The 22060-nt window shown below is 37.8% G+C and overlaps 1 protein-coding gene across 8 annotated transcripts in view; it reads left to right on the top strand.

Moving 5' to 3' along the window:
* Positions 1-22060, top strand: part of DOCK7 (dedicator of cytokinesis 7) — a 172050-nt gene that overhangs the window by 74233 nt on the left and 75757 nt on the right. For all 8 annotated transcript variants that reach the window (XR_009553912.1, XR_009553913.1, XM_060206309.1 and 5 more), the window contains exons 15-20: positions 2862-2979; positions 6725-6795; positions 9894-10032; positions 11840-11941; positions 14471-14557; positions 16953-17184. Coding sequence is in view for 6 of the 8 variants with exons in the window: in XM_060206309.1 (XP_060062292.1) it covers positions 2862-2979; positions 6725-6795; positions 9894-10032; positions 11840-11941; positions 14471-14557; positions 16953-17184 (749 nt within the window). In the remaining 2 variants the exon portion in view is untranslated. The remainder of the gene's footprint in view (positions 1-2861; positions 2980-6724; positions 6796-9893; positions 10033-11839; positions 11942-14470; positions 14558-16952; positions 17185-22060) is intronic.

Raw genomic sequence — 22060 nt, 5'->3', positions numbered from 1 at the left:
TAGGACACCATGTGTACCGGAATTGTGCTCTGGCCTCTCTCCATTTCTCACATGTGAAATGCTCTTTATTTCATGAAATAAAATAAAGAACATTTCATTTCTTTAATTTCTTAAAGAATCCTTTCTTTAAGAAAGAATCATCTAATTACAAGCTGGAGAATATCAACATGTAACAAAAGTAGTAATTTTATAAGCAGTTTCACATTTATCTTTTAATGTTTCTTGTAATGAACTTTTAAAAATGTCTCTGCCAATGAAAATAACAAAGTAATCAAAACTAAGCCATAGTCTGAAGGTTCCTTAGTTTCAAACAATTAATGCACTGAGTTTCGTAGCTACTTAGAATTTTAGGACATTTAAGAGCCTTATGTAAATTCTAAGCAAAGCAAAGTCCTTTACCTCCCCCCTGTTGTGCAACATTAAAGAAATAATGGCTTTTTGATAAAACACAAGACATTTTGATTCCTTGGTATATAGTGCTCTTTTAAATTGCTTCCATTCCAACTGATTTTTGTTTTTAAGTCAATGTTCTTGGTTGATGTGTTTGAAAAATAATCACATTTATAAATAGGAATGTTTATATTAACTGAAGAGTAATGTTCTGGGAGATGCTTCACCTGGTAAAGTGCACAGCACAGCAACAGGTTGCTTTGAGCTCTGGGCACACACACCCCCCCACATGGGAAGCAGCCTGGGGAACTTGATGAACGGGGGAGCAGTGTTTCGGTATCGCCTCTCTTCTCTGTCACTGTTTCGGCCTCTCTGAAAAGGGGGGAGGGATCTTCCAGAAGTGATGAGGTCATGCAGACAAAAAAGAACAATGCCAAAGTAATATATTAACTTCCCTCTTCTCTAAACATCTTAGCCCAATGGAACTATGTATCTAATTTATATATCTTTAATAGTAATATCTGACCTGTGAAACTTACATTTCAGCACGTAGTCAGTATGAAAATACTGATGCTTGTATCCTGCTTTCACAATAATTAATAAGCATTTACTTTCAGTTAGGTTTTATGTTCCTGGAATCTAGAGAGTCACTTCTTAATCTTCTTTTATTCCCCTCATGCACTCAGCACAACAACTGGCATGTGGTGTCAAATCAGTAAATATTTTCTGTACCTTTTTTTTTTTTTGCCTCCAAGGTTATTTGCTGGGGCTGGTTGCCTGTACCAAGAACCCACTGCTCCTGGGGGCCATCTTTTCCCTATCTTTGTTGCCCTTGTTAGTTCTTGTTGTTATTATTATTGTTGCAGTTATTACTGTTGTTGTTGTTGTGGATAGGACAGAGAGAAACTGAGAGGGTAGGGGAAGACAGAGAGGGGGAGAGAATTCTAGATAGACACCTGCAGACCTGCTTCGAAGTGATCCCCCCAACCCCCCGCAGGTGGGGAGCCGGGTCTCGAACTGCGATTCTTAACGCCTGTCGGTGTGCTTCGCTCCCTGTGCGCTTAACCCGCTGCTCTGTCACCCAGCCCAGCCCCCCCCCCCCCTTCTGTACACATTTTACTTGATGATTTCAGTTGTCTGTCATGGTCTTCTTTGGTCTTCAGTTCTTTTGATTAGGAAGCTGATCAATCATAACATTTTCCTATTTGCCTTTTGTTCTTCTGATTATTTTGAGGATAAATAATTAAAGGCATAGCGGCAAATAATCACAGCCTGAAGTTGTTTTTTAATGACTTTGAGATTGTTTGATTATTATCATAGATACCTGTCTCCCACCATGGAAATGGCTTTATTGCTTTTCTAGTTATAAAAGGCATATATTTCTAACTGGGGGGGGGGGGGGAATCACACAAATAGAAAAGTGAAAAAAAGAAAAAGAAAAAGAAAGTAGGGGGACCCGGGCAGTAGTGCAACGGGTTAAGCACACGTGGTGCAAAGTGCAAGGACCATCATAAGGATCCTGGTTCGAGTTCCCTGCTCCCCACCTGCAGGGGAGTCGCTTCACAGACAGTGAAGCAGGTCTGCAAGTGTCTATCTTTCTCTCTCCCTCTGCCTTCCCCATCTCTCTCCATTTCTCTCTGTCCTATCTAGCAACGACAACATCCATAACAACAACAATAAAACAACAAGAGCAACGAAAGGGAATAAAAATTTTAAAAAAAACTTATAAAAATATTTTAAAAAGTAGGAACATCATCATCACCTGTATTATTTTAGAAATATCCTTTTGTCCAATTCTTTCTCCTCATAAGCCCACCCTACCCTTCAGTTTTATATAAATTGTATAAAACCACTATGTATTTTGCTTTATAATTCACCTCCTCTCCCCACTCCCACCCCAAATGTGGTACCTGGCCAATTGTTTATTATTTTGAAGATGATCAGAAAGAGGAGGAGATGCCACAGGATTACTTTATTACCCATTTAACTCCTCTCCTTCCTCATAGGGCCTCAAGCTTGATATGCCACTGTTTCTACTGGATAAGCTCTCTTTCAACCACAAATCTGCCTCTTTTTTTTTTTTTTTTTTTTGCTTTTTCTTTCATCCAGCACGCTGAATGTCTCCTCCTGTGCCATCATATACTGCTGTACACTTGTCATTTCTGGAATTGCTAATAGTCCGTCTTGCATTATGAAATTGACTCGACTTGTATTTTGTTTTCAGCTTGACCACACACTTGATGGCATGCGAAACTCTTTAACTTTTACTGGGTCTCAGTTTCGCTCCAGAATTGGAGCACGTGTGCTTGCTGTCTAAGTGATTGCTCTAAAGGATCAAAGGAAACATTGTATGCAACTTAACTGGCTGCTAACTGTGACTCAGTATTGATTCATCTGTTTCTTTTGGGATGCTTGGCAGTGCGGTGACTTTGGATATATACTTAGCATCACGCATACTGTCTCCTCCACAGAAACCTTCTCTACATATACCCCCAGAGTCTCAATCTTGCCAATCGTCAAGGTTCTGCCAGAAATATAACAGTCAAAGTTCAGTTCATGTATGGGGAGGATCCAAGTAATGCCATGCCGGTAAGAGCGATTCCTTACTTCTCTTGTTCTTACATAATTCAAGTAGACATTTGTTGGGGCTTATTTGATCAGCAGCCGCGGATAACTGTGATGCCGTAAACCAAATTTCCAAACTCATTATTTAAACGAATAGACAGTAATGAATTTACTCAGTCTCATTTCTTGAAAACGTGGTGTATGCGAGGCACTTTCAGAGATACAAAGATGAATAAGACTTTTAAGAAATTCTGAATCCCCTTAGGAAAGAATAAAGTGATAGGTAGTATATGGGGTATAGTTTGAAAATGCTACACAGGTCATTCTAATATGTATAATGTGTCCCATCTTGGTTAAATAATAGTTCTCAACATTGGCTACGCATAACTGGGGGAACTTTTAAACGTCCATGTCAACGGCTGACAAAATAGCACACTTGGCCGGGTTCAGACTTGGCCCCCACCACATGAAGGGGTGTGGTCTTGGTCTCTGTCATTCTCTGTCTAAAAGATAATCATAAAAAATGTCAATGCCCAGACTAAGTCTCATTGCAGTTCAATTATATATAGTCTCTGATGGTGGGAACGAGGTATGTATCAGTATTTTAATCGTCCTCCCAAGGGGTTACATTCCGGAGCCAATATTGAGAACTGAGTTACATGTTAATCATTAGAAGGTTTCGCAAAGATTTTCAAAGACACAGATTTTTGTTGTTGTTGTTTCCCTCCACCAGGGTTATAGGTGGGGTTGAGTGATGACACTATAAATCCACTGCTCCCCTGTCCCCACCCCCATCCTTTTTTTTTCTTTCTTTCTTCCTTCCTTCTTCTCTTTCTTTCTTTCTGTTTTTATTTAACAGGACAGAGAGAAGTTGAGAGGGATGGGGAGACATAGAGGAGGAGAAAAAGATACCAGCAGATCTGCTTCAGTGCTTATGAAGCATCTCCCCTGCAGGTGTGGAGTAGGGGCTTGAACCTGGGTCCTTGAGCCACCGCCAGCTGTAAAAGATACAAGTTTTGAGCTGCAGTTGAGACTGTTTTCTGAGGTGACAAGGAAGCATAGGCTGTAGGAGGGAGACAGATTAGGGCTAAAATCCAAAGGTGGTTACAATTTTAGTGGCAGTAGATCTGTGGGCTTGAGGGATGCAATTCAGATTGGAAGATTTCCTTACACAAAGAGACGATTGTGAACTACCAGGGAGCCAGAGCTTGCAAGGTAAGTTGCCCTAGGGAGATTCCTAACTTACTGTTGTTTTGGATTTGTTGTACACAAACAGGTGCAAGTTCCTTGAAAACCTAGACTTTCTAATTCAGTTGATGTTTAGTAGCTTACGGTACAGGAGCCCACTGCCAGTACGTCAGTGTTCGACTCTTAAGAATTGTAGTTGAATTCTGACGACTAAGACTAAGGAAGTGTACATTGTAATTTATTAAGCCAGTGAGGTCTAATTCCATGGGATATTAATCTTTTTAGTCTTTTCTTTCTCTTCTGTGAATTTGGGGTGATGTGCTTTTTGGTACTTGGGAAAACAAATGCTATGAATTCTCTCCTCAAACCCCCCCCCAAAAGAAAAGAAAATGAGAGGGGCCGGGTGGTGGCGCATCTGGTTGAACGCACATGTTACAATGCTCAAGGACCCAGGTTCGAGCCCCCAGTCCCCACCTGCAGGGGGAAAGCTTCACAACTGGTGAAGCAGGGCTGCAGGTGTCTCTCTGTCTCTTTCTCTCTCTGTCTCCCCCTTCCTCTTGACTTCTGGCTGTCTCTATTCAATAAAGAAAGATAATTTAAAAAAAAAGAAAAGAAAATGAACGTTAACATTCTGTATCAATCATTTGAACCAAGTTCTTCTAATTTTTCTATGTACTAAGAAAGCTAGGTATTTTCTTCTCCATGTTGGCAGCATCTGTTAACCTTAAATGTAGCAAGGACAGATTATTCATCTTTGTTATCTCTTCAGACAGCTACATGTAGATAATACATTCAGGATAAATATTGTAGAACTTATTTTTGGAGTTTATAGTTAGTATTTTATATTCTTGACCAGCTCTTTATTTCTGCTTGTGGAATTGAATGTACTCTTATACTCGATGGAAAGATACTGAATTTTTATAAATAATATGCTTTTTTATTCTATGAGTGAATTGCTGTATGAATGTAAGTATATGTAACATTTTAAGTGTTTTTATTGTTTAACACATTTTCTCTGACCTTAGCATGTGTTTGGCCTCTTCTACAAAATTCCAGATGCCTTTAACCCACATCGGCAATTAGGCCTCTCCCTCTTTTGGTGTTACCCTCGTATCTTCTCACTGTCTTTATGGACCGTATCACTATTTTATGAGCTTTAATTCTTGATTATATTCATCTTGCCCATTAGATTGTGAGCTCCTTGAGGGCAGGGTGCATGTCTTACTCATGTCTCTATCTTGATGCCAGCTGCAGGCTTGGCACATAGTTGATACTAAGCCCATATTGATAAATGATTAAAATATATTTTTAACAGGAAACATTTTACATTGTATATGTTATGAAAATAATTAAGTTACTGTGAGGAAAGCGGTAACTTTTGCGCAGGTAGAGAGATACTGCATTTATTTCACTTGTATATTATTAGTCATATAACAGTAAAGTCTTAGGTTAGTCTAAGAGGTTGGTTTGAAAGAATGTTCAAAACAGACATACTGTGTTTTGTTTAATAAGAACTATTTAAATAGATCCTGTGATAATTTTGTGATCCAGTTGTCACAGGACTCATTGACAAACTATAAACTTCTTGATTGTGGCACTGGAACAGGGTATAAAAGAGTATTAGCAAATTGATGAATTTAAGTTTATCTAAGAGAGTCCTAAAGATTACGTTTTCTATGCCTTTAAAATGAAAGGGCTGGATGGAAATATACAAACACAAGTAGCTGTTAGTATGTTCTTGTTTCTTGGGAACGATGCCATTCAGTAGCTTTGTGGAAGAAACAAAGTTGGAGTTATTTTATCCATTTCATTGATGGAAGTGTGATGACAGGTCCACAAACCTATTCACTGCATATGTAGAGATGGCTAGTTAGACCGAAGAGGGTAGTCTAAAATTAGAGTTGATAACATTGCAAGCCAGTTTCATATAGGAATCATAACTATGACCTTGATTATATCAAGCCATTTCTCTCCTCAGTTGCCTTAATTAACCACAATATTGTTACAGATACATGAAACAAAATTGCTTCTAAGCATTCTAAAAAAAAAAAGTATTCTTTTTAATGTGATAGATTTTTTTAACATGTATGTAAGAATATGCAAATGACACTTTATTTATTTTTTTTAATGGAGCTTATCTTCCATTGGAAATATCTTACAAAGATTGTTGGGATCAAAGGATACATATTTGACCTAAAATGGAATTTTAAAATATCATTACCAAATTGAAAAGTAGGTATAGGCAACTACTCTAGGACCATATTTCTTAGATAAACTCCAAAGTATATGCTACGTCCTAGTCTTGAAATGGATGCTTCACCTTCTTTAAGAAAAAATAAAGACATACGCCATTTTTCCCAGTAGATACAACTATAATGAACAGAAATATCTGGAACGTTTGCTTGCCATTTGGGTCTGTATTTAGATACAGCAATTGAACGGCAGTAGGCACATTGTTCTTCACTGGGCTCATTTTGCCCATTGTTCTCAACTAGCTAATAAGTCAGACAAATTCTTACATAAATATGAAACACCCAGCATTTACTACAACAAAGTTTCAACATGCTGTTATTTGTTACAGGTAATCTTTGGTAAATCTAGCTGTTCAGAATTTTCAAAGGAAGCCTATACAGCCGTAGTATATCATAACAGGTACTGAATTCAAATATTTCTTTCAAAGTTACTCACTTCTCAGTGGCATTGTTAGCATTCACATTAGCGTGTTTATCAAATGCTTTGCTGCACTGAATGTGCAAATTGAAGACAGCTGACATGGAAGTAATAATTTTCAGCCTGTAGATTGAACTTTCTTCATAGATATTTCAAATATAAGATTTTTATATTCAAAGCAGCTTTCCTATCAAAAATCTGTGACGCTTTCACTTTTATTATATTGTAAATAATGTATCATTTTTCATCTCTGGTCCTTTGGTCTTTCCATATAATTTACCTGGACAGTTTATAGTTTTATTTACCTTGAATTATCAGTTAAATGGGCAGTTTTCTCAGCATCCAAAATCCCTTCTACTTAGTGCTTTTCCAAGTAACTTCTTTGGGAAATTGTTAACATGGGCAGTTTTCTCAGCATCCAAAATCCCTTCTACTTAGTGCTTTTCCAAGTAACTTCTTTGGGAAATTGTTAACTTTAGATAACCTTTAATTTTTGCTTCTTAAAAGTTATTACCAAATGCTGTTGGAGAACAATCACAAAGTTGTACTGATCAAGGCTATCATACATTGATATTATTTTATTGTGCTATGGAGCCATGATTTATTTCATATTTGTTTGGTTCCACCAGAGTTTGCTAGTCTTGTTGTCAGTTCTTTTCCCCACTCTTAACCATAACCTTCCTCTTCCCTCTTTTATCTCCTATTTCTTTTCTGTTCTCTTTACTCTTAGCATTCCTACTTCAACAAGTTGATGGACACCCTCCAATTGGGGATCCAACAGTTATACTCTTTAGGTTAAATTATCCTTACTATTTTACCTCTCTTTTTCAAAGGTAGTAATGACCCACACCTTTCTCCTCTGTTCTACCTCATCTGATTCCAGAATCTGACTTCTTGAATCATCTTTCTCCTGCTTCATTAGTTCATCTCAAAAATAAAACAAAACAAAACAAAAAACCTTTTAGTGCTAATGTATAATGTATAGCATGACTTTCCTTGTCTTCCTGAAGACTTTTCTTTTTGGCTTTATTTTATTGTCCTTTAGTTTCATTGTCTCTCTTTAAACCCTTTGAGTTTTTATATTGATTATTCTAATTTTTCTTTTAATTTTGACATTCCCCACAAAACCTTAAGGTTTCACCCGTAACCTGTTTTTTTAAAAAATCTATAATAGTCTCCCCCTAACATCTTAAATATATTTCTCCGTTGCAGTCAGGGAAAGTGCTGCTATTTTCCCAGTTATTTGGGTTGTTTTCAGCTCTTTATTTTCCCTCACACACTTCCTTCTGAGGTCAGGCATGTACTGAATTTCAGCAGGCATATTCACTTGGTTCCCTACTGCCTTTTCAGTTCCACATATTCTAGCCTTTTCCCAGACACTGTCTAGCCATTTTTGTTAGTGGTGTCACCATTTTCCCAGTTCAGTCATATTCCTTTAGTCAGCTACTCTGACTCAAAATTTAAGACATCCTTGCTTCTCTTCTTTTCTCTGATTTTAATCATCTTTTAAGTCTTGATGATTTCTTTCTGCCTCATTACCTAACATACCCTATGTTGGCCTGTTTCTGGAGCTTTCTTGGATTTTTTTTTCACTATAAACGTAATATAATGCTTATCCTAAAGGTAGACAGTTAAAAATACTTGTTGAATGATTTTTAGCTGTTCAGTTTTTTCATCTAAAATAAAAAACTTAACATAATAGGGCTTTAGGAAAGAAATGAACTCAAACACTATTACCAACAAAAGTATTAATAAAGAAAGTAGTCAATGTCAAAAGTTTCTTAGTTTTTGATTAGGTCTTTATTTTTGCAGCTTTCAATCTCAGTAGAAATAAATTAACAATACTACCTGGATTCCTAGTAAGTTCAGCTTTCTCATAATTGAGTGGTCAGATCAGGTAATAAGATGTATAACATCTTTTATTCAGCAAAGGCATCAGATTCTCAGGTGGCTGGCTTTAACTATGTTTCTTGTGGGTATTAAAAGCTTCATTTCACTTGAATATTTCTGTGATCAAATTCATACCTACTGCTGTTTTTGAGGCTTTTAAAGATAGAAGAATATTTGGCCTATTAGCATCAGATTGAGTCTGATGGCAGAAAATCCTTCACTTTAAAGGTAGTGGAAGCATATAGTTTGGAGGCATTGTCGTGGAATATAAATTCTGGTGGACATAAGCTGAATATGAAAGGTTGAGATCAATATTGAAGTTCTGTCTTTTTAAGGTCTGTATCATAATAGCAGCCACCGTTTCCTATTAAAATACTCCTGCATGCCGCACTCGAATATTGACATGATTGTGCCATTGGTTTGATATAATATTACATTTGTATTCTTACAGTGGTTCAAGCACTTCTAAACTGTGGGACAAATGCAATTTATACATCTTCCCATATATTTCACCACCTCCTTTTTTGAGTCAATATACTAGCTCGAGTTTTTGTAGCAATTTTCCCCCCTTCCTCCCTTCCTCCCTCCCTCCCTTCCTCCCTCCCTCCCTTCCTTCCTTCCTTCTTTCCTTCCTTCCTTCCTTCCTTCCTTCCTTCCTTCCTTCCTTCCTTCCTTCCTTCTTTCCTTCCTTTTTTTTTTTTCTTGAGAGTCCAAGTTGATATTAACTTATCTCAAGGTACTTTAAGGATATGCAAATTAGTCTTTATATGACACTATAGAAGAAAAGAAAAATATTTTTCAATAGTATGGTTTGTAAATATGCACTTTCAGAACTGGCTGACAAATTTAGATAACCTTGCCCTAGTCATTTCTTTATACAGTTCCTATTATACTCAAGACTTCAGCATCAGGGCGGTAGTTATTGATGAATCTTGCAAAGTAGGATTACTACATCATTACTAAAAAATGAAATGAGGAAAATGTCAGAAACATTTAGGGAATTATCTTGAAGTAGAAACTGTTTACTTAGAATTTAAGAATAAATACATATTTTTAACTAGATGAAAAAGTAGGCACGAGTCCTGAAATTAATTTAAAATTTCCTCAAATATAGAAATGGTATAACTATTATTTTGAAAAATACTGTCTCATTATTGCAAATTGTGTTTTGTTTTGTTTTTGTATTGAAGGTCTCCTGACTTCCATGAAGAAATCAAGGTTAAACTCCCTGCTGCTTTAACTGACCATCACCACTTGCTTTTCACATTTTATCATGTTAGCTGTCAACAAAAACAAAATACTCCTCTTGAAACTCCAGTTGGCTATACAGTAAGTAATTTTTGTGTGAAATGTTTAGTGCTTTGATCTTAAAAAATAACTACAGTAATTAAGGTACAGGACAGCTACAGACTTTCTTATTTGATTCCTCATCCTAGGTAAGAAGGGTCAACATAACATGGAAAGTGCTCACTAACCTTCTTTGGTGAACATGTAATTGTGGATCTTGATTTCTTTCTTTTTTTTTTTTTAAGTCTTTTCTTTTTTTTATTATTTATTTTCCCTTTTCTTGCCCTTGTTTTATTATTGTTGTAGTTATTGATGTCATCGTTGTTGGATAGGACAGAGAGAAATCGAGAGAGGAGGGGAAGACAGAGAGGGCGAGAGAAAGACAGACACCTGCAGACCTGCTTCACCGCCTGTGAAGCGACTCCCTTGTAGGTGGTGAGCCGGAGGCTTGAACTGGGATCCTTACCGGTCCTTGCGCTTCACGCCACGTGCGCTTAACCCACTCACTGTGCTACCGCCCGACCCCCAGATCTTGATTTCTGTATACCTGTCCAACAATACATTATAAATTAGAATAGATGTTAAGAGTTTTTAACAAGAGAATGTTTTGAATGTGAAATGATTAAAAGAGATACTTGGCAATTAAGTTCTTTTTTTTTTTTGGTAGCCTGTAATTGAGATAATTAAACCCCTTGAGTAGTTCTTGAAAATTGTTAAGACTTAAAAATGTAAGCTTAAGTGAAAGACATCACAGTGTGCTATTGTGCAGTTTGTCAGAAAAACTTTGCCTCTGCCCAAAAGAGATGAATTTTTCTGCATTTCAGTATGTTATTTAAATTTTTCTTAATGTAAGAAAATAGGGGGAGGGATAAATAGCATAATGGTTATACAAGAGACTCTCATGCCTGAGGCTACAAATTCCCAGGTTCAATCCCCCATATACACTACGATAAAACATAGCTGAGCAGTGGTAAAAAAAAAAAAAAAAAAAAGAGGTCTATGTTCTCTATAAATTTATAATTGTTACTCTAATTTAAAATTGATTTACCTTTACAGTTCAAATTTTCTTTAATTATCTTTATTTACTGGATAGAGATAGCCAGAAATCAAGAGGGAGAGGAAGATAGACAGAGAAACACCTGCAGCACTGCTTCACCACTTGCAAAGCTTTCGTCCTGCATGTGGGAATGGGGGCTTGAACCTGGCACCTTAGCATTGTAACACGTGCGCTCAACCAGGTGCACCACCACCCAGGCCCTTAGACTTCTTCCTACTACCGGCTTTCCCTCACATAAGTTCCTCCTCTAAATGTGGGAACTATGGGGCCAGAGGTAACTCCCAAGTAGGGTGCATACTTCACCATCATCCATGGAGCATACGGCGCTCTGGGTTGAGGGGAAGCTCGCAAATGGTGTAGAGCAGTGCTGTGATGTCTCTCTGCATCCCCCTCCCCCATCTGTCCGCACCTCTACCCCTCCCTCTCCCTTTTACCCACCTGCCCTCTGACCCCCATCTTCCTCATCTCCCTCACCCTATCTTAGTCTGGGAAAACATCTGACCCAGGAAGTGTGGAAATGTGCATGAACAAAGCCTTATTGCTGCCCTCAAAAACGACAGTTTAAGTGTTCGTAATAATGTTGTGGGCATATTCCTTAATAAAATATTGTTGGGAGAAACTGTTCTTTATAAGAATTATGAAAACCTGTCATTACTTACAAAATTAAATTACCTCGGTGTTTAATGATATGAGACAGTTGTGGCTTGTACCAAAATCTTGAAGATTTTTTTCAAGTAATTAATTTCATACTGAACATTTAAATTCACATTGTTTCCTTTTTATTTTTAAAAGTGGATACCAATGCTTCAGAATGGGCGATTAAAGACAGGCCAGTTTTGCCTACCAGTGTCACTGGAAAAACCACCGCAGGCTTATTCTGTACTATCTCCTGAGGTCAGTATTTCTCACACAGAAATTCTTCAGGTTGCTTGAAATGGGTTGTTCATTTTTAAGGTATTTTTTGTCAAACAAGACCTTGCTGTTGCTTCTGTCTGTAAATATACAGATAAGGGGGAGTCAGGCGGTAGCACATCGGATTAAGTGCACTTGGCGCAAAGCACAAGGACCAGCCTAAGGATCCTGGTTCGAGCCCCTGGCTCCCCACCTGCAAGGGAGTCATTTCACAGGTGGCGAAGCAGGTCTGCAGGTGTCTGTCTTTCTCTCCCCCTCTCTGTCTTCCACTCTTCTCTCTATTTCTCTCTGTTCTAGCCAACAAGGAGGACAACAAGAATAACTACAGGGAGTCGGGCGGTAGCGCAGTGGGTTAAACACACGTGGCAGGAAACTCAAGGATCAGCTAAAGGATCCCGGTTCGAGCCCCCGGCTCCCCACCTGCAGGGGAGTCGCTTCACAGGTGGCGAAGTAGATCTGCAGGTGTCTGTCTTTCTCTCCCCCTCTCTGTCTTCCCCTCTTTTCTCTATTTCTCTCTGTCCTATCCAACAACGAAGACAATAATAACTACAATAATCAAACAACAAGGACAACAAAACAGAATAAATAAATATTTTTAAAAAAAGAATAACTACAATAAAACAACAGGGCAACAAAAGGGAATAAATAAATAAATGGAAAATATTTAAAAATATATACAGATAAGGAAGTAGTAATTTTATTTTTTCCTATAATTAAAATTACTCAATAGAACATGGAAGTTTTTAGAGCTGGTGAAATAGCTCACTTGGATAATGGGCCGCTTTCACTTGTATGCAACCCAGGTTTGAGTCCAGCCACCGCTACACTAACGAAAGCTTGGGTGCTGTGGTCTTATGGTCGCTTTCACTACTCTCTCTGCTTCTAAATGGGGTGGGGGGGGGGTGCAGGATCTATACATCCTCACAGAAGAATGTGGAAAACTTTTATACTGAGAGTTAAAGGAAAGATCACAGACAGGTTACAGACCTGAGGAAGTGAGGTGCTACAGACAGTGTTTCTTGGGATTTGTTTTCACCTTACATATCACACCAGTAAAAACAAGCAAATAGCACAGTGTTAACCCACTGGCACAGGTGGTATAAAGCACAAGGATGGGGGTAAGGATCCCTGTTCCAGCCCCGGCTCCCCACCTGCTGGGGAGGTCACCTTTGCAAGCAGTGAAGCAGGTCTGCAGGTGTCTTTCTCTCCTCCTCTCTGTCTTCCCCTCCTCTCTCCATTTCTCTCTATCCTATCCAGTAACAACAATAACAATAACAAGGACAACAAAATGGAAAGATAGCCTTCAGGAGCAGTGGATTTGTAGTGCTGGCATTGAGCCCCAGTGATAACCCTGCAGAGCGGGAAAAAAAAAAATCCTGCAGTACAACAAAAGCAGGGAAATGGTTAAAAATAATTTTAAAATATTATAAAGTTTTAATTTTTCCCACTCAAAAGTATTAAGTAATTTTAATTTATACTCCTAACAATTTACTTCAGAAAAATGCTTCATAACTCATAATTTTTAATTTTTTCAATTAAAATATGTTTGAGTGTTGGAGGAGACAGTATAATCACTATGCAAAAAGCCTTTCACACCTTAGACTCCTAAATCCCAAGTTTGATTCCCTGCACCACCATAAGCCAGAGCTGAGTAAGTGCTTGGTTAAAATGAAAAAAACTCACAGAACCGTGGTGGTTATTGCTGAGTGGGGAGAATCACGGAACTTTGGTGGTAGGTGTGGTGTGAAACTATACCCCTGTAGTCTTATAATCTTGTAAACCAATATTAAATCACTAATAAAAAATAGAAGAAAAAGATTCATGATTTAATATGTGGAAAACAGTAATCAAAATACTGTTTGCTATTTCTTGCACAGGTGGTGTCTGAAAGTGTCTCTGCATCAAGGGCGTTGCTGGATGACAAAGAGATTAGTCTAGGACAAAATGTTGTTATTTATTCACTTATTGTTAAGATACAGAGGCCTGAACCTGGTCATGCAGTTAGCAAATCAATACACTATCTAAGTCAGCTATTTCACTGTCATGGAAGATGAAATTTTAATTTTTTAAAATTTATTTTCCCTTTTGTTGCCCTTGCTTTTTTTTATTGTTGCTATAGTTATTATTGTTCTTGTTATTGATGTCGTCATTGTTAGGACAGAGAGAAATGGAGAGAGAGGGGGAAGACGGGGAGAGAAAGACAGACACCTGCAGACCTGCTTCACCGCCTGTGAAGCGACTCCCCTGCAGGTGGGGAGCCGGGGGCTCAAACTGGGATCCTTACTCCGGTCCTTGCGCTTCACGCCACCCATTGCACTACTGCCAACTCCTGAGGTTTTAATTTTTAATTTTCTGCTTGCAACTATTATTTTTTGGTTTTATAATAAGAACAAAATAAAAGCTTCACTTGTATCAACAGTACATAAATATATATTTCCATGATACTCTTTTTGCTTGCCTTTAGAATTCATAATCTAATTATCTGTGGTCATTATATTTGACATCTTACAGGTTCCTCTACCTGGCATGAAATGGGTAGATAATCACAAAGGTGTTTTTAATGTTGAAGTTGTTGCTGTTTCTTCTATCCATACCCAGGTAAGTTTTAGTAGTTTTTATAGTCAAATTTCACTTTTAATGAATTGAACATACTGTCTGGTACTTGAATCTATTTTTATAATGAAGTGGAAAATTTATTGGATATAAGTTAAACCTATACAGATGTAGATATTTTCATTTTGAAAGCTTCAAGAAAATATCATTTAATATTATTAAAAGCTTGATTGTTGAAATGTCATTGACTTTATTTTGAACAATTAAGTTATCCTCCTAACTATATATATCAGAATAATTTGAGTTGAAAAACTGTCGTCTCAGAAATTTAGGTATTTCTCAAATTGAAACCTCAAGCATGAAAGTCTATTTGCATAACCATTATGCTATCTACCCCTGCCCTAGAAAGACTTTCTATGATCACTTACTTCATGTTCTTCTGGAATATGCCAAGCTCATTTCAAAGCTTTTCTGCCTGACATAGAGTCAGCTTATTTTCATTAAGGTTTCTCCTTACCACAGATATTCCTCCCTGGAATCTCTTTCAAAGATTGCAATGCTGGTACCCTGTATCATCTTACCTTAGACTTACTACTGCTTTTATCCATTCTCTCTCTCTCTCCCTCCCACCCTTCTCTCTCTCTTTCCCTCTCTCTCTCTCTCTCTCTCTCTCTCTCTCTCTCTCTCACACACACACACACACACACGCAGACTTCCTTATACTGAAACCTTTCTGATATGAGAGATGCTACCTATTATTTGCTAGTGAAAGTCTTAGTCTCATGAACTTTCCCATAAAAGGAAAAACACAAGTCGAACCTGAAATGGAATTGGAGTATTACACCAAAGTAAAAGACTCTGGGGTGGGTGGTTGGGTGGGGAGAATACAGGTCCATGAAAGATGATGAATGACATAGTGGGGGTTGTACTGTTAAATGGGAATCTGGGGAATATTATGCATGTACAAACTATTGTATTTACTGTTGAATGTAAAACATTAATTCCCCAATAAAGAAATAAATTTAAAAAATGTGAAAGAAATTATAATGAAATGAATACTGTGTTAGACATGTGAACCAAATCCTTTCAAAAAAGAGGAGAGTTCCTTGTTCTGCAAAAAAATGAGTATTGGTTGGTAGACATTTTCCATTCAGAGGAAGAGAAGGTTAGCTCAGATGCTAAGTAAGTACAAAATGACAGTAGTCTCTTTTTTAAATTTTATTTCTTTATTGGGGGATTAATGTTTTACAGTCAACAGTAAGTACAGTACTTTGTACGTGGATAACGTTTCGCAGTTTTCCACATAACAATATAACCCCCACGAGGTCCTCTGCCATCATGTGACAGTTGTCTCTTTAAGTAACCTGGTGTGAATGCAATTTATTTTTTTCAAATATATTTATTTATTTACTCCCTTTTTTGCCCTTTTTTATTGTTGTAGTTATTATAGTTGTTAGTGATGTCGTCATTGTTGGATATGACAGAGAAAAAAGGAGAGAGGGGGGAAGACAGAGAGAGGGGAGAGACACCTGCAGACCTGCTGTGAAGCGACTCCTCTGCAGGTGGGGAGCTGGGGACTCGAACCGGGATCCTTACTTGGGTCCTTTTGCTTTGCGCCACCTGCGTTTAACCGGCTGCACTACCAGCTGACTCCTGCAATTTATTTTTTATGCTCTAATTATTTTTTAGATAGAGACAAACAGATAGGGAAGGAAGAAGGAAGATCCAGAGGCCACAGCAGCAAAGCTTCCTGCATCGTGTTGGGGGTGGACTTGAACTGGGGTCACATACACGGCTAAGCAGCCCAGTACTCAAGTGACAGTGACCTAGGTGGTGGCGCAGCAGATAAAGAGTTAGACACTCAAACAATCCCCAGCACCATCTATGCCAGAGTAATATTCTGGTGATCTCTCGCTTTTTTTTCTCTCTCCTCCCCATTAATAAGTAAATTATAAAATAAATTGCATGAGAAATTACAATATGTGAGCATAGATTAGACTGATAACATGAAAACTCCCATCGAGTCTGGAATCTCTGTGATAAATGATAACCTTATCTAACCTGATCCCATGGTCAAAGTCAATTTGAGGGCTGTCTAAGGTTGAACAGTTATGGAGTATAAGTAATAAAGCTGAGTACAACTGACAACTAACCTGCCACAATAATTAAACTTGAAAACAAGTTATAGACTTCTACTAGGATAATAAAACCCTTAATAAATGTCACTAGATTTTTTTTTGGGGGGGGGGGAGTAGGCAGTAGTATTTGAAGTAGCTATTTGACAATAAGTAATGACAATTATTAGTGTTTGGAATAATGTTTGTCTTGTACAATATGTACTTCTTTTTGTTATCTATTAATATGAGGTACTAGTAGTTGATAGTGTGGGGAATTTACAGTGGTATAATTGATCTGTGTTTTTGTTTATCCATTGTTTTAGGATCCATATCTTGACAAGTTTTTTGCTCTGGTCAATGCTCTGGATGAACATATGTTCCCAGTACGAATTGGAGATATGAGAATCATGGAAAATAACTTAGAAAATGAACTAAAGAGCAGTATTTCTGCATTGAATTCATCCCAGCTGGAACCAGTGGTTCGATTTCTTCATCTTTTGCTTGATAAGCTGATACTTTTAGTTGTTAGACCTCCTGTCATTGCTGGCCAAATAGGTAATTCATTTACATTAGGGAAGTCATGAAGTTTATAATTTGGTATTTCTGACTTTTCTAATAATAGAACCATGTTTGTTTGTGTTTTTTTTAACCAGAGCACTATTTTGCTCTGGCTTATGGTCGTACAGAAGGACTGAACCTAGGACTTTAGAGGCTCAAGCGTGAGAGTCTGTTTGCATAACCATTGTGCTATCTACCCCGCCCAGATTTCCAGATTCTTACTTTCTATCTGTAATGACTGTGTTTTAAAATGTTATTCACTCATTTATTCTTGTTTATTTTTTTATGGCTGATACAGATAACAGAGCTATCTATTCTACCATTCAAGTAGTCTATTCATTCTTTTCTTTTTTAATCATTTTTATTGGGGGGGAGGGTTAATGGTTTATAGTACAGTCATTCATACATGAGTATAATTTCTCATCTTACTATGAAAGTTCTATTCATTTTTTTCTATTGCCTTCATGTAGTATTGGGAATTGAATTGAATCAGGGGCTTACAACTAGGAAAACATCCTACCATTGAAACACCTCCCCAGGTGTGTGTGTGTGTGTGTGTGTGTGTGTGTGTGTGTGTGTGTGTGTGTGTGTAAGAGAGAGAGAGGGAAATATTGATCGATTGATCAGTCACTGGGGCTTTACTGCCCAAGGATGACTTTTTCAGATAGAGGAAAAGACACCACAATAATAAATACATAGATAAAAGTCTTAATTTAATGAATAATAAGACACTAATTAGCTTTATATTTAAAGTGTTACACAGTCTTACTTCAACCTACTTTTTTACTTTAAAAAAATCATTTTATCAACCTACTTTTAAATATATATATTATTTATTCATTTATTTATTATTGGATAGAGACAGAAATTGAAAGCGATGGGGAGATAGAAAGGGAGAGAGAGACAGAGAGACACCTACAGCTCTGCTTCACCACTCCTGAAGCTTTCCCCCTGCAGGTGGGGACCAGGAGCTTGAACCTGGATCCTTGCACACTGTAATGTGTGCACTTCACCATGTGTGCCACCGCCTGGCTTCTCAACCTTTTTTTTTTTTAATTTCTTTATTGGGGAATTAATGTTTTACATTTGACAGTAAACACAATAGTTTGTACATGCATAATATTTCCCAGTTTTCCATATAACAATACAACTTCCACTAGGTCCTCTGTCTTTTTTTGGACCTGGATTCTACCCTCTACCCACCCAACCACCCCAGAGTCTTTTACTTTGGTGCAATATGCCAATTCCAGTTCAGGTTCTACTTGTGTTTTCTCTTCTGATCTTGTTTTTCAACTTCTTTTTAAAAAATATTTATTTATTTATTCCCTATTGTTGCCCTTGTTGTTTTATTGTAGTTATTACTGTTGTTGTTATTGATGTCGTCATTATTGGATAGGACAGAGAGAAATGGAGAAGGGGGAGAGAAAGATAGACACCTGAAGACGTGATTCACTGCCTTTGAAGTGATTCTCCTGCAGCTGGGGAGCCCGGGGCTCGAACCAAGATCCTTACGCCAGTCCTTGCGCTTTTCCCCACCTGCGCTTAACCCGGTGCACTACCGCCTGACTCCCTGTTTTTCAGTTTCTGCCTGAGAGTGAGATCATCCCATATTCATCCTTCTGTTTCTGGCTTATTTCACTTAACATGAATTTTTCAAGGTCCATCCAAGATTGGCTGAAAACGGTGAAGTCACCATTTTTTACAGCTGAGTAGTATTCCATTGTGTATATATAGCACAACCTGCTCAGCCACTCCTCTGTTGTTTAACACCTGGGTTGCTTCCATGTTTTGGCTATTACAAATTGTGCTGCTAAGAACATAATGTGCACACAGATCTTTTTGGATGGGTTTGTTTGGTCACTAGGATATATCCCCAGGAGAGGAATTGCAGGATCATTGGGTAGGTCCACTTCTAGCCTTCTGAGAGTTCTCTTCTCCACACAGGTTGTACCAATTGACATTCCTACCAGCAGTGCAGGAGGGTTCCTTTGACCCCACAACCTCTCCAGCATTTGCTGCTGTTACCTTTTCTGATGTATGACATTCTCACAGGAGTGAAGTGATATCTCATTGTTGTCTTTATTTGCATTTCTCTGACAATCAAAGACTTGGAGCATTTTTTCATGTGTGTCTCAGCCTTTTGGATCTCTTCTGTGGTGAATATTCTGTCTATGTTCTCTCCCCATTTTTGGATGGGGTTATTTGTTTTCTTGTTGTTGAGTTTGGCAAGCTCTTGTCTGATGTATGGCATCTATTATTAAACTCTTGTCTCATGTATGGCATGTAAAGATCTTCTCCCATTCTGTGAGGGGTCTCTTGGTTTGGATAGTGGTTTCTTTTGCTGTGCAGAAGCTTTTTAATTTGATGTAATCCCATAGGTTTCTGCTTGCCTTAGTCTTCTTTGTAATTAGATCAATTCATTGAAGATGTCTTTAAAATTTATGTGGAAAAGAGTTCTGCCAACATTGTTGTCTAAGTATCTCATAGTTTGTGGTCTAACATCCAAGTCCTTGATCCACTTGGAATTTACTTTTCTATTTGATGAAATATAGTGGTTCGGTTTCATTCTTCTGCATATTTCAACCCATTTTTTCCAACACCATTTGTTGAAGAGACTCTGCTTTCCCCATTTAATAGTCTGGGCACCTTTGCCAAAGATTAGATTTCCATAGGTGTGGGGGCTTACTTCTGGGCTCTCAGTTCTATTCCACTGGTCAGTGTGTCTATTCATGTTCCAGTACCAAGCAGTTTTGATGGCAATGGCCCTATAATACAATTTGAGATCTGGGAGTGTGACGCCTCCGGTTCTGTTCTCTCTTCTCAAGATTGTTTTGGCAATTTGAGGTCTTTTCTGGTTTCAGATAAACATTTGTAGCATTTGTTCTATTCTCCTAAAAAATGTGGTTGGGATCTTGATGGGGATAGCATTAAAATTGTAGATGGCTCTGGGTAATATATTCATTTTGATGATGTTAATTCTTCCAACCCATGAACTTGGAATATCTTCCCACTTCTTTGTGTCTTTTTCAATTTCCTTGAGTAGTGACTCATAATTTTCAGTATACAAGTCTTTCACTTCTTTCTTTAGGTTTATTCCTAGATAGTTTATTGTTTTTGTTGCTATAGTAAAAGGAATTGATTTCTGGGTTTCAACTTCTTCTAACTTAGTGTTTGCATAAAGGAATGCCACTGACTTTTCAATATTAACTTTGTAGCCTGGCACCTTACTGTATTGCCTGATGATTTCCAAAAGCTTCTTGCTGGATTCCTTAGGTTTTTCTGTGTATACTATCATGTCATCTGCAAATAGGGAGAGTTTGACTTCTTCTCTTCCAGTCTGTATCCCTTTAATTGCTTGCTCCTGCCTGATTGCTATGGCAAGAGCTTCCAACACTATATTGAATAATAATGGTGATAGTGGGCAGCCCTGTCTAGTACCTGATCTGAGTGGAAATGCTTCCAGTTTTCACCATTGAGTATGATGTTGGCTGTAGGTTTGTTATATGTAGACTCCACTATCTTCAGGAATTTTCCATCTATTCCCATTTTTTGTAGTGTTTTGATTATAAAGGGATGTTGTATTTTGTCAAAGGCTTTCTCTGCATCTATTGATATAACCATGTGGTTTTTGGTCTTGCTTTTGTTGATGTGGTGGATCACACTGATTGATTTATGTATATTAAATCAACCTTGCATGCCTGGGATAAACCCCACTTGGTCATGATGAACAATCTTTTTAATATATTGCTGTATCCGGTTGGCTAGAATTTTGTTCAATATTTTAGCATCTATGTTCATCAAAGATATTGTTCAGCTGTCTTTTTGTTAATGAAACAGACTGGAGGTGGTGTCTCAACTGGTAAACTGCCGGGCTGTTACCAGCCACTTCATCCTCCCTAGGCTCCTCTCTGTCCGCGAGTCACACGTGTTTGCGCTCACCGGTTCTAGTCCTGTCTTGTTGCCATCCCAGGTGGTCTCCTTTGGTATTCCTAGTTGACCTGGGAGAGGAGAGGAAAGAAACACCTCAAGCTTCCTTTCTAGCCTCCTTTTCTTCTGATCTTTTTAAAATTCAGTCATTTCAATCAGGTTGCCAATCTGCTGTTACTTTCTTAAGTTGTTATCTTAGAGAACTCACATTTATTGTTAGAGTTTTCAAGTTTTTAAACAAAAATCATTTTGTATGCTATTTAATTTTTAAGAGTTATCTTTAAAGTGAGAAATCACTTCTCAAAGCTTGATCTTTTTTTGGCCAACGCTTAAGACTTTGCTGGAGCTTTACGCCTATGTGAATCCACCATTCAAGGCAGACTTTTATCCTTTTTCCAGAGAAAAGGTGAGAGGTTGCAGGGTGGGGGGGAGCTCCACTTGGCTACTCATGAAGTCTGTGTTTGCATGAAGCTGTCTAGGGTGGTCAGGACTGTACACATGGTGATATGCTGCTGGGTGAGCTGTCCCCTGACACCGATAGTCTCTTTCCTTTCTCTTTGTATTGCTTTCAAAGTAACAAGTTAAGCAAACTTGGAATTTTCACACTAATTTAGTAAAAATTTTTGTCAGTCTTTAGAAAAGTGTTTTTTATTCAGCTAGTATAAATATGTACATCTCGGTGGGGGTAGGATAGCATAATTTTTATGCAAAGAGACTCTCATGCCTGAGGCTTCAGAAATCTTTGGTTCAATCCCCCACACCACCGTAAACCAGAGCTGATCAGTGCTCTGGTAAAAAAAATAATAATAATAAGAGTAAATAAATACGTACATCTTTATACACAGTTTTTGTCTAATTGCTATATTTTATGTATATACAGACAATAAAACCTTTTTCTTTCTGGGACGTAAAGTCAAAAACGGTTAATGCAAAAAATATTTTCCTT

This window comes from Erinaceus europaeus, chromosome 13 (genome assembly GCF_950295315.1).
Source record: "Erinaceus europaeus chromosome 13, mEriEur2.1, whole genome shotgun sequence".
In the NCBI taxonomy this organism is placed as follows: domain Eukaryota; kingdom Metazoa; phylum Chordata; class Mammalia; order Eulipotyphla; family Erinaceidae; genus Erinaceus; species Erinaceus europaeus.
This window is presented reverse-complemented; position numbering and strand designations above follow the sequence as displayed.